Source organism: Patiria miniata, unplaced genomic scaffold (genome assembly GCF_015706575.1).
Source record: "Patiria miniata isolate m_02_andy unplaced genomic scaffold, ASM1570657v1 HiC_scaffold_7, whole genome shotgun sequence".
In the NCBI taxonomy this organism is placed as follows: Eukaryota; Metazoa; Echinodermata; class Asteroidea; order Valvatida; family Asterinidae; genus Patiria; species Patiria miniata.
Genome location: NW_024037074.1, coordinates 41,295,491 through 41,308,758, shown reverse-complemented (window position 1 = coordinate 41,308,758; position 13,268 = coordinate 41,295,491). Strand labels below are relative to the sequence as shown.

The 13,268-nt window shown below is 41.1% G+C and overlaps 1 protein-coding gene across 1 annotated transcript; it reads right to left on the bottom strand.

Moving 5' to 3' along the window:
* Nucleotides 1-614: 614 nt before the first annotated feature.
* Nucleotides 615-12,912, bottom strand: LOC119746415 (selenoprotein W-like). The gene is made up of 6 exons (XM_038223338.1): nucleotides 12,620-12,912; nucleotides 7,327-7,351; nucleotides 4,653-4,709; nucleotides 4,001-4,075; nucleotides 3,233-3,329; nucleotides 615-1,479 (listed from the first exon to the last, which is right to left on the bottom strand). Exons 1-5 carry the CDS (start codon nucleotides 12,799-12,801, stop codon nucleotides 3,255-3,257), a joined length of 414 nt encoding a protein of 137 aa, XP_038079266.1. The 5' UTR covers nucleotides 12,802-12,912; the 3' UTR covers nucleotides 615-1,479; nucleotides 3,233-3,254.
* Between the last annotated feature and the right edge of the window lie 356 nt (nucleotides 12,913-13,268).

Sequence of the window (13,268 nt, the reverse complement as noted above, 5' to 3'; positions counted from 1 at the left end):
GGTATAACCCACTGATCTCTATTATACTGACTGGACTGGATAGCGCTTCGACCTATGCGTGTACAGAAGACCGTGACGCCCTCGCACACACGCGGCGGCCATTTTGAAACTCCCTCAGGGTGCACGCCTGTAAATAGGCCAAAAATCCGTCCGCCGAGCCCATGAATAAAAGTTATACCCTCAAAATATTCTATATATAGAGAGAGTTTTGAGAGCCATTAAATTAGGGAATTGAAGAGATAATGAACCTCTGGCCCGCCGGACTTGGGGCTTCCAATTCTGAGCATTTTGCTATAAAGTGGCGCTGTTCCGTGTGGAGGGATCGTTTTTCAAGATGGCTACTTTCCCGCTTTGGGGAAAATAGGGGGCGTCTTCTTTGGATGAGAATATCTCGAAAAGTCAATGGTCAACCCACCAAAACATGAAAAGAAAATGAAAGATGACACATTGATCATCAATTTTCTGTGAGGTTGAATACCTGTGAGAGTTCTGAGTATTTTTAAAAGAATTTTGTAGTATGTGCATTTAGCACTAGTGTCTATGGGATTTTTTTTGCACCCCTCAAAACCCCACAACGCACGGATCCGTGTATAAAAAGCACAGAATTATAACAGTTTAAGCAATTTTGGATCATCAAACACGTATTATTTATTCATTTTGCCCACAGTGTCATTTTACTCATGTTAATATTTGTTCAAAAATATAATTTTATTTCGTGACTTTGAATGTATTTTTACGTGGTCAAAGGGAGTGTCAAAATGGCGTCCAGTGACTTCACCCCCATGGCCCGAAGCGCTATCCAGTCTGTATAATGGTATTACCCTGTAATCTTGGTTTAAATGCTGCTAGACTCTTAAAGTCCTTTTTAAGTTCATTTCCCGGATGATACGATATGAGATCACAACAGAGGAAGTTGTATCCGACTTTTACCCAACTGTGACTAGTCTTTCACATTAATATTCTTGGAAGCAATGATAACTTTAAGACGCTATACGAGAAATTAAGCTTGGAATGAAATCTGAACTAGGCAACAATCGCTACTTTTTATGATTCAATGAATGGAAAAAGAAAAACTTCCAATTTGATACAAAGGCTCGTGATGACATTCAAAACTTTAACCAAACATTAGTATCAAGGAATATCTCAATATATTTACTTTTTTGCCTTACAAAAATGATGAAATAGATTGTTCTAGACTGTCAATTCTTAAGATGGGAGACTTTGGGGTACATTAAGACACCTAGTTGGGAGTAATAACGAAGAGAAATCCTGGTGCACATTACAAAACTTTAAATGCTTTGAACTTTCTAAACTACTCAAAGTAAAATCAAAACTTAATTCCGGAACCAAACTCTAGTCCACATGTCCCAGCGGATGTTCCTAGTACAGCATCAAGAACGAGCCTTGTGAGGGTAGTCACGTTTAAGCTTGTCCCGTCATAAACAGGCCCATCCACTTTGAAATGTCGAGTCCATTTGACTGAGAACAACAAACAAGATGGAGAAAACAAAGAAATGAATGAAATTAAACTCAATAGTAAAATACAGGGTGGTTCAAAATAAAGGAAATCCACTCTTGACGGCAATTTTCACCTGCTTAGCTAATTTCAATTGTTCTTCACGTTGTAGTAAAGTTTAGGCCTTTTACCATGCATGGTGAAAAAAAGCTTAGTAAAAGTCGCAAGAAGAGTGATATTACGCTAATTTGAATACAAGTCACCAAAATCAGTCTTGTCCACTTTTATTCTATGCAAATTGGATCTTTTTGTGTAGTTCACAAAAGTAGCAACCTTGCCAACAAAACTTTTTGACCTGGTATAACCTTTTATTGAGGCTGTCCGGTTGTTCATGTCAGTATTCAGATCATCTACCCAAGGAGCTGTAGGCTTAAGTTCATTGTTGCATACCATTACATAACAATCAAATGTCACGATTGTTACCCTTTCAAATGTTACAATGGGCTTCATTGTTAGCGCGGTCTTTTCAAATGGTAATCGGTAGGTGCATTTTGTGTTGAGAGTATACCTCTGTGGACAACAGGTTTCGCATTATGAAAATGTTCGAATTACCATATCTCAGGGTCAAAATGTGCCATTGCAACGATTTATTTGTTCACCACTTGTGCTTAAAGGCAAGTACTTAAATAGCTACTAATAAAAAGTTTCAAAGAATTTAAGAAAGAAGGTGAACATTGCTGTGAACAGTGGATTTCCTTTGGTTTGAACCCAGGCACACTCTTTTGCCAAGGCAACATTTCAGTAGGGAAATGAAGGCCCATGGAAAGTAGTAGGATGTAGTACAGTCCCGACAACAAAAACTGGGTGTTGGATATGGAACATTTAGGTACCGGGTACAAGCATTACATTCACTGTGTGGACTTCCGAACAAAAGAGGTCCACACAAATCAGGTAGCAGCGACGTTGTGTGGACTTGCCAGCGTCCTCTCTGGAAAACAGGTTTAGAGGCAATTTTGGGTTAGGTTTATCTGTGGCAAAATGACGAGAAACACTAAAAGAATCGTAGAAAACAAAATTGGGTTTGAAAAAGTTTTCATAGTGTGAGTAAAATATTTTTTTTCACAGATTCTTTTATTAACTACACGAAAACAAAGGAATGTCCACACTATACGTATATAACGTAAACGTGCGTGGGTATACCGGTGTGTACAGGCATTACATTCACTGTGTGGACTTCCAAGCAAACGTGGTCCACATAAACCAAGTAGCAGCGACGTTGTGTGGACTTGCCCACGTCCACACAGTGTTTCCCCCTTTCTGGAAAACGGGTTTAGAAGCGTTTTGGGGTAAGGTTAATCCGTAGCATGAAGAGAAACACGAAAGGGAATTATAGAAAAAAATAGGTTTGCAAGAGTTTTCACAGTGTGAGTAAAATGAGGTTTTTTTCGCAGGTTTTATTAACTACACGAAAACGAAGGAATGTCCACACTAACGTACTTACCGGGGTGTGGGTACCGGGGTGTGGGTACCGGGGTGTGGGTACCAGGGTGTGGGTACCGGGGAGTAGGTACCGGGGTGTCCGTACGGGGGTTGGGGTATACTGGGGTGTACGGCACCAGGGTGTCTGTACGGGGGTGTGGGAAAACCGGGGTGTACAGTACGGGCCCGGGTGTGGTTACCGGGGTGAAGGTACCGGGGTGTAGGTACCAGGGGTAGGTACCGGAGTGTAGGTACCGGGGTGTAGCAACGGGGTGTACCGGGGATGAGTTTACTTACTTCTGGCGTAGCATCTGCCATCTTAACCCATGGACGCACGCACAGCATCAAATATCTTCTTTTTCTTGGCGTCACTGTCAACGAAGGCATCTCCACCCTACAACAGCAAATATGAAAACTGCTGTGATTTTCTCTGAGGGGTGGTTTTATATTAATTCAAATTATTTCATTCTTGTTCACAAATTGTGTTTCTTGGTTGGGGTGAGGGCATGGGCTAACGATTTGATTGGGCGCCACTGAAAAAAGGCACTTCGCCCGGGAGTGTAAAAACTCCGAGGGAGGATGGCAGTGGCACTCCGAAACGACAGTCGGCCCCGCGTACGTTGAGCCCCCCCCCCCCCCCCCCAAAAAAAGAGGTTGCCATTTAAAAACAAAATTGGGGGGGTAAATTTTTTTTTTAGTCCCACGATTTGACTGTAGTGATGTGGCCTATGTTCGAGTAGTATAATAGGGGTGTAAATGGCCCAACCAACGTCAAAATAGTCCGCCCCCCCCCCCCCCCACCCAAAACAATATTTTTCTGCGGCCAAAAATGTTGGCCAACAGTTTTTGAAAAACTTCTAAAAAAATTCAGGGAAACAAAAATTGTGATCCCCCAAGCCAAATCATGGGTGCGCAACTGGGAGAAGACGGATGCCAATGCGGGGACAACAGTGGGAGTGATCTCCCAGGTTGAGGCCAGTTCAATTCATGATGAGTTGGACGTGGTGACAAATACATAATGTGGAACGACTCTTAAGTCTGACTATCAAAATGACCGCTACTGACCTTCTTGGAGTGGATAAGGTTACCATTGACAGATACCTCAAAATAACCAGTTATACCAGGAGTGGACTCGCCAACCTATTGACAAAACAGACAAAAGTTACTGAAGTTTATGATGAACCGTTACATTTTCAACTTTTCATCCGGTAAGCTGATACATGTACATGTCACTGAAAACAGTGAGCCAATATTTCAACTCAAATGTCATACTTAACCATTTAGTCTGAACCCTGTAATAAGCCACAATGCAGATGGGGTCACGCCCAAAGACACAATGCAGACCTGGGAAATAGCAAAGTCAAGCGACGTGACGTACGCGTGCATTAATTTTGATGGCACGAAGCACTGACCATGCATGCAGTCGCCCGTACGGATTGGTCAAATCGCGGCCACATTCCAATGATGAAGAGCGGCTGATTTGATGATTTGTTTTTAATTTCCACTGCCCAGTTTCTGTGTTGCAAAATTGATGGCTTCGTCCACGCGGTCCGACATTTTTTTTGTTATCCAACGGCACTTACAGGCTTATATAAAGCTGTACACGACTGGCTCGGAAAACTGCAATATATAGAAACTAGAAATAACCTTTTTTTTGGAGAGTAGAAAATTGTAAAGTTCGATAGAATTATTTGGTTGTCTTTTACTTTCTACTTACAATGGCTATCTCGTCATCCCCAAACTCATCACTTAGCTCCGTCTCCAACCTACGATACTGATCACAGAAAATGAAAAACATGATATTGGCACGGGTACTGCAATCTTTTCAGTGTCAATATTATAGTGTAAAGCGGCCAACTCAATAAACCAAAGAAAACAAGTTAACAACTGTCCATGCAAAAAAATTATAAATCTAAACTTGGGGTGGGGGGAGGGGAGTGAAACGGAATGACAATCCCTTTGTTCAAGTTGACTCGAAGATGACATCTGCAAAGGAGTACTGCACCCAAATAATCTGCATATTGCTTCTTCGTAAAATTTGTTAATCAAGAATTATGGGGAAAAAATTAACAAAAACTGCACGCTAAAGGAATGTGGTTAATCTGTGTTCAATGTAAAACCTATCTAGCAGTAATTGGTTGTGGAATACAAACCACATGCATAATTGAAATATAAGATAGAAACTGACTCTATGGGTGTAGACCTGTAAATAGGCCCAGAATTCCCTAAGCGGGCAAAATCACTATATGCCCTCAAATTCTTCACTATAGGTTTTCCCGGCTATTTTAACACTTGTATCTCACGAATTCCCTATATCGATACTTTAATTTCGTCCTCGAACATCGCCAAGCTCAGTTCTCAATTTGAATTTCAAAAAAGCCACCACTAGATTTCATTTAAGGTTCAGTATAATTCAAACTGTAAGCATTCCGATTCGCCCAAAACTTTTGAAATTCGTCTCGTGAAGCAATCGGCGTTGGATTGAAAAAGCAAATTCGTTTTTTGTCATTCGTTTTAATGTTCTTGTCGTTACATTTCGTCTCTGGTGACTTAAAACGTTACGATTAAAAATGTGCCCAATCTTTAGACTTATTTGAAGAATTATGCGTATTAAAACAACGACATTTCACAATATGCACTTATGACGTGGGCCATGAACTTGAATGTTTTAAAAAAAAAGATGGGTGGAAGCAAAAGGAGAAAACAATGAAAATAAAAGAAAGAAAAAGAAGCGCAAAGTTGTACTGCTGTTAATTTAATGGGTGGGGGGGGGGGGGGGGGGCAATGTCCCTGTCCACCCTCGAAAAATGATAAATCGAGAATATGCTGGAAAAAGAGCAGGGATTTCGGAAGAAGGTGCTTTGCCCCCCCTGGCGATGGATGGAAGGCGTGCACAGGAGTGTGAGCTCATTTCTGAGCAATTGGCATGAAATTGGGCCCCTGAAATTTCAAACATCTGTGACTTGTGGTTTCCAATTCGGGGTGCTTCGTTCACAAAAAAAACCCGTCAGCTTTTGTTTGCGGGCCTATTTCGCATAATGGTGTGGGGCTATATTTAGATCTGGGCCCATATAGATTGGCAACCATTTTAGGGGTGGTTTGAGGGGAGGGGAATATACCAAAAAATTGACTTGGCCATCTCTGGTAACACTGAAAGGAAAATTTAGCGGTCGCAACAAAAACATCGCCACCTTTCTCCTGAGCGTCACCAGGCGGCGCTTTTCTGTCCGATTTTGTGTTGTTTTCTATTGCATGATTGTACAGATATGATCTGGAGCAGTAAAGAAACTTTGGATATATACATGACTTTGAATGATGCAGACTCGCGCTTACATCAAAACGGCGCATTTTAAAAGCTTTTGTACTTTGTTTCTCCACTTTTCAGTGCTTTTGAGTACGTTTTGGTGGTTGGGATGTTCGAAAAATACCTCGAAATCCACATATTTTTTTTTCTCATCACAAAAAATTGGGGGATGATTCAATATACACCATCAACCCCCCCCCCCCCCCCCCCCCCCCAGATTTACGCCCCTGTCTTCTGTGCATCTGCAAACATTTGAAATTGAGGTCAGAAACAATACGGGAGCTCAGAGCTGACAAAAACAACTATACTTCCAAATCGTCTGCTCTAAAACAATGGCGGCAGCCATATTCTCAGCATTTATGCATTGAGGTCAGCTGACGGCTATCTACCAAACAATCCCTCGTGTCATTTCTCAAGAAGACTGTCACGTAGTCTGGTTCCCAGACCAAAGGATTCTGACTCTTCCTGATGAAAATTAGGTGAGGCCGTGTCCGAAACGGTCTTCCAGAGCTACGGCTACGTCTATTGTCAGCGCATCCCCGCGTGGTCTCCAAATTTGGCTTCGCCAGCTAAGTGCTATTTGGGTCCGTACCTTTTAAGATTTCAGGTCACAATTAGTCAAGGTTTTCCTACAGAAATATTAAACTGTATATTATGTTATGGAGCAAGTGATTGTTTAAAATTAAAATAAAATTTGATCGGAACATAATGAAGCCAAATCGGAAACGAAGCCGAGCTTTGAAAAAGGACTGTCAATGTCGTCATGTTTATTTTTAGCCACGGTTACTGCCTGACCTACAATTTAGACGTGAGCGTCGGGAATAATTATCAGGTCTGGGAACCAGACTAACTGTCACGCATTAACACAAAAATGTGCAAGCTGGTAAACAGACGTTTATAAGGAGTTAGCCCGTCACCAATTCCATCGTGGCTTAACTTGCCCGCATTAGACAAAGCGGCTAATAAGGAGTGGGCTCTGCGTGTGTATTAACGTCACTGCATGTGTATTATGCTCTTTGGACAGTAAATCAAAGCCACCGGACTATTTCATGTTCAGTTCTCTGTCGTAACAAGACAGATTTCTTACCCTGGAGCCGTACCCACATCCACCACTGAAAAATAAAAGAGAGAGACAGAGAAAAAAAATTGCATCAATTTTACAAAAAATAGAGATTCCAAGAACAATAAAATGGTCACGATTAATCATGCGTTAAAAAAAAATGCAGATTTAACATTTTTTTGAACATCATGTACACCAAAGCATTTTCATTTTAAAAACAAATTTGTCAAGTACTGGTAAATGAAAAAAAAGATGTATTGTGAATTTAAGATTATAAAACTCTCGGAAATATTCATCCCGACTGTCTTGCAAATTGAAAATAAATTACATTGTGAGTGGTGTATAAATATGATTAATACACTTGTATCATCAAATAATTCCAACTATGCCATTTTTTTTTCTTAAAAATCAAAACCATGTTTGCAGAATTTTGCTGGATACAGGATTTTACAGACTGTTTATTTGTTTTGGCCTAAATTTCGTCCAAGAGACACAACATGTGTGTCATAGGTAATAATGCATTTTGCTAGATATTTTGAGAATTCAGGAAGATGCCGGACGTTAACACACAGGGTTGAGGATAAGTCACACCGAAGTTTACTTTCCCTTTTCTTTGTAAAACATCTGAAAATCCTCCCATCTTTTTATTAAACTGCTCACTTTTGTTTTTGTTTTACTGTTAAAGACATAAATAACAGTGGAAATATGCTGCCTTTTAATTTAAACATGTTTAAGAGTTGTGTTGCGTCCTAACTACGCAACCTTACGGTTGACAAGGCTTTGCCTCGTGCGTTGATAAGCGAAATTAATCCGATATACATACATAATAACGCTACAGACAGAGCACTGAACTGATTGCGCCCCCCCCCCCCCAAAAAAAAACATCGCTTTTGAACGTTCTGTTTTTTTTTCAAGAAATATGCTCAGTATGATTGAAAAGTTAAATTGAAATAGGATAGAAGAAATCTTAAACTTCATGTCAGTGAAAAAAAACCCGCCGTTATTGATGCAGAAACGTCAATACTGGTCACTGGTAAAGCTGACCTAAAAGTCGTAAACAAATTGTTCGAAATAGTCCCCAAATATATAATCTCAATTTCTAGGAATCCTTACAAGGTTTTATTTCACGAGTATAGTTGTCAATTGAACACTAATATCATATATTTGAAGTGTATTCCGAATTTCAGTTTAATCAGTCTGTTGTAGCAAACGCTTGTATTACACCTTGTATATCACCAAGGTAAATTTCGACTCGGTTTTCCTGCCGAGCAAAACAACACGTGGCCTTTAGCTATACCACGACCGAATTTGGACGCAACGGTGATTGGCGCGTTATTAGCTATTCGCGTGGGTCTCGGTATCGACCAATGAGGCCCGCCAAAAAGGTTGACATTTAGGGGCATTACGGCCTGAAATCCCCGAACATTTCATGTTTTTGATCAAAAATAATTGTAGGGCCTAACTCTCGAAATTCGTTCTCGCATGGTTCCCGCAGAAATAAAACAAAAACGCCAAGTTTTTAAAGGATTGTTGTGTGGACGTTTATATTCTACTTTTAAATGCTCTTTCCATTTAATATCATTTCGTTCAAAACGCGTTTTGTTAGCCAATTGGGCGTGTTCCAGGCCGTAATATACCTTTAATTAATAACACGTGTAGGAGGGAGTCGTACAATTTTCTTTTACTGCACACCATAAGGATAGGAACCTTATTAATATAACAATATTCGTGGGGTTTGAAAAGATAGACAGATATTGCAAACACCATTTGTTACAGCTTTGAAAAATTGACGTTCCAAAGCCCATTTTTCCAATTTGAATAAAAAATACTGAACATATCGAAACGAGTTTTAGCTCATTATAGTTGGATCATTTTAAGTGAAACAAACTTCGAAAATGTCATGGAGATTACATGTCAGCTATCCAAAAAGTAACTGGCGTAATTATTGTTGAAAAACATACTTGGTTGAAAGATAGTAAGTGGACTAAACTACCTGTGGAATTATTCTTTTTGGCAAGCTGTCATTTTGAAGAAATCAACGAAAGAAGGCCTTTCCAACGCCGGTGCGTCTTAAGGCTATAGTCCATCATTTGTAATTAGTGCATTTTTTTCGTTTGAAGCAACAAAAGTGTTCAAAATCTAATGAAGGATACTGAGCAACTAACCTGATGAAGTTTCAGCTAAGCTTCAGCTGTACATTCCGAGAAAAGCAGCATTCTAAGATCTCAATTTCAAATCAAAAGTTACTGAATCATGTTTTGAATTGTTTTGAATTGCAGCTATACGCGGCGTCGCGCACTGATCCGACGAATTATAACAACCGCGCGCGCGTGTGCGTCGTCCCAATACTTGTGCGCGCTGCGCTGAATAACAAAACGAGCTACTAATTTAAATTTTCCTACGGTGCTTCTTAAGAATCACCGTTGGAAATGCCTTCTTTCGTTGATTTCTTCAAAATGACAGCTTCCCAGAAAGAATAATTTCACAGGGAGTTTAGTCCCCTTACTATCTTTCAACCAAGTTTGTTTTTCAACAGTAATTACGCCAGTTACTTTTCGGATGGCTGCAAATGATGGACTATAGCTTTAAGAAGCACCCTTGGAAATTTCCGTTAGTAGTTCGTTTTTTTATTCGGCGAAGCGCGCGCAAGCGTTGACACGACGCACACGCGCGCGCAGTTGCTATAATTCGTTGGATCGGTGCGCGACATCGCGTGGCTGCAATCGGCTCACTTGAGAACGTGTCTCGGACCGTGAGTTCAGGCCCAATTCAAAACATGATTCAGCAACTTTTGATTTAAAATCGAGATCCTAGAATGCTGTTTTTTTCTCGCAATATACAGCTGAAGCCGAGCTGAAGCTTCATCAGGTTATAGTTGTTCAGCACCCCTCTTCAGATTTTGAGCACTCTTGTTGCTTGAAACGAACAAAATGCACAAATTACAAATGATGGACTATACCTTTAATACACCATTCTGTAGTTTGATACATTTCTAATTCATTAAAAACGACTGCACCTCTAAGTTGCTCTAGTGGCTTTTCCCCCAGATCATTGACAATGCGCGCGCGCGCGCGTACACAGACTTGAGATTTTTGTTCACCCCCCCCCCCCAATTATTTCCTTTCCCCAATTGCCCCTAGTCTGAGTATCACCCGTTCTATACGGAGCGAGCCGTGTGCTCCGTACGAACGTCTGATACATGCGTGCATGCAAATATTATGCAACGCAGCACATCAGCCAATCACAGCCGTTTACCGTCATTTTCCGTCCAGATTGTGACGGAGGATGTTGATTAGTCAACAGCTGTCAGCTGACTCAGCAGACATGGCGGCCTCCATGAAACCAACTTTTGTCAACAGAGACATGCTTGTACGATATAGTAGACGCCTGTTGATTGGTCAAAACTTGGTGGTCAGTACGCGGCCGTCTTGCATAATTAATCGTGGAATCTGCACGCATGTGATAGACGCTCGTCTTCAACGAGCGTCTATTACATAGACTAAATTGCCCCCCCCCCCAAAAAAATTGAGGCTGGCGCCGCCACTGATGTCAACACAACAATTTTAGGAGTCGCTCTTTTATTCAGTATTCAACTTCTGCATTCCACGGGTATGCATAAATTTGCCCATCCCTATACCATTCTCACTGCATATACCATGCATGATCTACACTATTATAGGACACATGTAAAAAAAAAAATTAACTGTCATGGGACCATAATTATACCACCGTGGCTTAACTTGCCGGCATTAGACAAAGCGGCGAAAAAGCGAAGCGATTGGAGCGGGAGACCACGCGCGCGAGTGGCGAAGCCACGAGGGCCTTTTCCAACTTGTCAAGAATTTCTTATGTTTTTCGTTATAATCTCGATTTTTGCTACCCCAAAAGGGTAGCCAAATTCCAACCAATCATCAGCCTTTTAGTGCGCGCATGGCTGCTACCCGGACGCGTCGACGCGCCCGGATGCTTGCACAAAATTAAAAAAAAAAAAAAAAATCATCTGAACGTACAGTTATTTGCTCTTACGTTTTCCTTACTCACCCTTCTTTCGCAAATGGAAGCCACTAGGCAAAGTCCGCGTTGTGATTGGTTAACCTTTCAGCACTCTTCTTATTTGCATAAAAACTATGAATAATTCAACAAAATCAAGTTGGACAAGGCCTCGAGGCTTCGCCACTCGTTCGTGCTGATTTAATCTTTGCTCCAGCTCCGCCGCTCTAAGCCACGATGGCCTTGGCGAAAGGCTATAGAGACTGTTGTGCCGTACCAATCCGCTGCATTTTGCCATGGCCTCGGTGCCTCAGGTGACTACTGTTACGGTGTCTGGATCACAATATGACCACTGCTCAGGCTCATTAGCATATAAAGGAGATCGGGTATAAAAAAAATAAAACATATAGGCCCCTATATACAGATTATTGTTAGGGTCTATGTCGCAAGAAAACAACAAGAGAGTCAGCGTTTCTACTGTGGATCTGATAGGAAAATAAAAACACTTCATGCAACAGTGAGTCAATGCGTACCAAATACAAGACACAGGGGAACAGTTGTGTTTTTTCAAACACTTTCTCCGGATTTTTTCCCCCACTTCATGGAAGATACTTAAATGGTTAATGGTACAGTCTATACAATCCCAGAGATTTTTATGTTTTGGATTGTTGACTTATCCTATTTCAAACTATGAAACCATGAATTTCAAACCATAAATTTCATGATCCTTTTTCTGTTCTGCATGGGCAGCTACATCAGTGTTAGTTGGTGAAATCGAAAAAAATTCTGATCAGAGAGAGAGAGAGGCTAAAACTTTTTAGGACCGAGTTGTGGGGACTTTCTGCATCTGCTGTTCTATTCCATACCACGGCTTGTTCATGGGTGTGTGTGTGTGTTTTATGGCACATGCACTGTGGTATTTTCGTAGGCCCTCAATTTTTTCGTAGGCCCCCATTTTCTTCGTAGGCCCCCATTTTCTTCGTGGGCCATAATCTGGGCCTGACTATATGGGGCTCCACGAACAAAGTAGTTCCAGGGAAAGAATGTTGCATCCTGCCGCCACTTTTTCATAACATATTATCTCAGTGAAGAGCAGTCATTGCAAATATGTTGAAAAGACATGAATTCGGGACTGAGAAACATTTCCAATTTTGTTAGAAAATAGTTTGAAAATAAACTCAACTCTCTACAGACTGCACACAGAAGTGGCGTCAGGATACTATAGTACATTCTTACCAAAACAAGTTTGGGGAGAAAGGGCTAAACAACTGCTGCTGGCAACGGCGTTATTTTGGAATTGAAACATTAGCTCGCCCTGAAAAGTACTCACCAATAAACAACCTTGATTGTAACTTCCGGCCCACTCCTGGCGACTGGTCCTAAAATGTCGTCCAACAATCGCTGGATTTCTTTGCTCTTGTCAAAACTCGAATCCACTTCCACCATCAACACAAGGGCGATAGCAAGATAGAGAGAAGCAGCTCGCGCCGCGCCCTGCATGATGCGCACCATTATTTTCGGACGGCGGCCGATTCGTTGTGACGAACGTGCTATAATAATGCTGCACTAGCTTCAGCTCGGGCTCGGTGCGTCCACACCGAACAATTTCGATTATATAATATCGAGAATGGCCAGGTGACGACTTTAATAAGCCTCTGCACTAATGACGTCACACTTTGCTCACGTGTGTGCTTTCCTATGGTGCTTAGTGGACCATGGGCCCCCATGCTCCATAGGGAAGTGCATAGATTATGGGATTATGGGATTATCAGTTTATCCTTTCCTAAGCCCGGTATGAAATATGTTTCCGCAAAAAAATACAAAAATATCAAACTTTATGCTCACGAAATGTGCATAAAGTTTAAACGCGCGCTGACAAAAGGTCATTATTAATCTTCTGTAAGGCAGGCATATAATTATCATGTAGAAATATGCAGATAAGCTGTAATAATTAGTTTAAATGCAGTGTTTACTATATA

Excerpts from the sequence above, each read along its gene's own strand:
- LOC119746415 (XM_038223338.1), bottom strand. The coding sequence starts at position 12,801 with ATGGTGCGCATCATGCAGGGCGCGGCGCGAGCTGCTTCTCTCTATCTT. Across the intron at positions 7,352-12,619 it reads ACAATCAAGGTTGTTTATTG|TGGTGGATGTGGGTACGGCT; the intron begins GTGAGTACTTTT and ends TTTATTTTTCAG. Across the intron at positions 3,330-4,000 it reads ACCTTATCCACTCCAAGAAG|GGTGGAGATGCCTTCGTTGA; the intron begins GTCAGTAGCGGT and ends TTGCTGTTGTAG.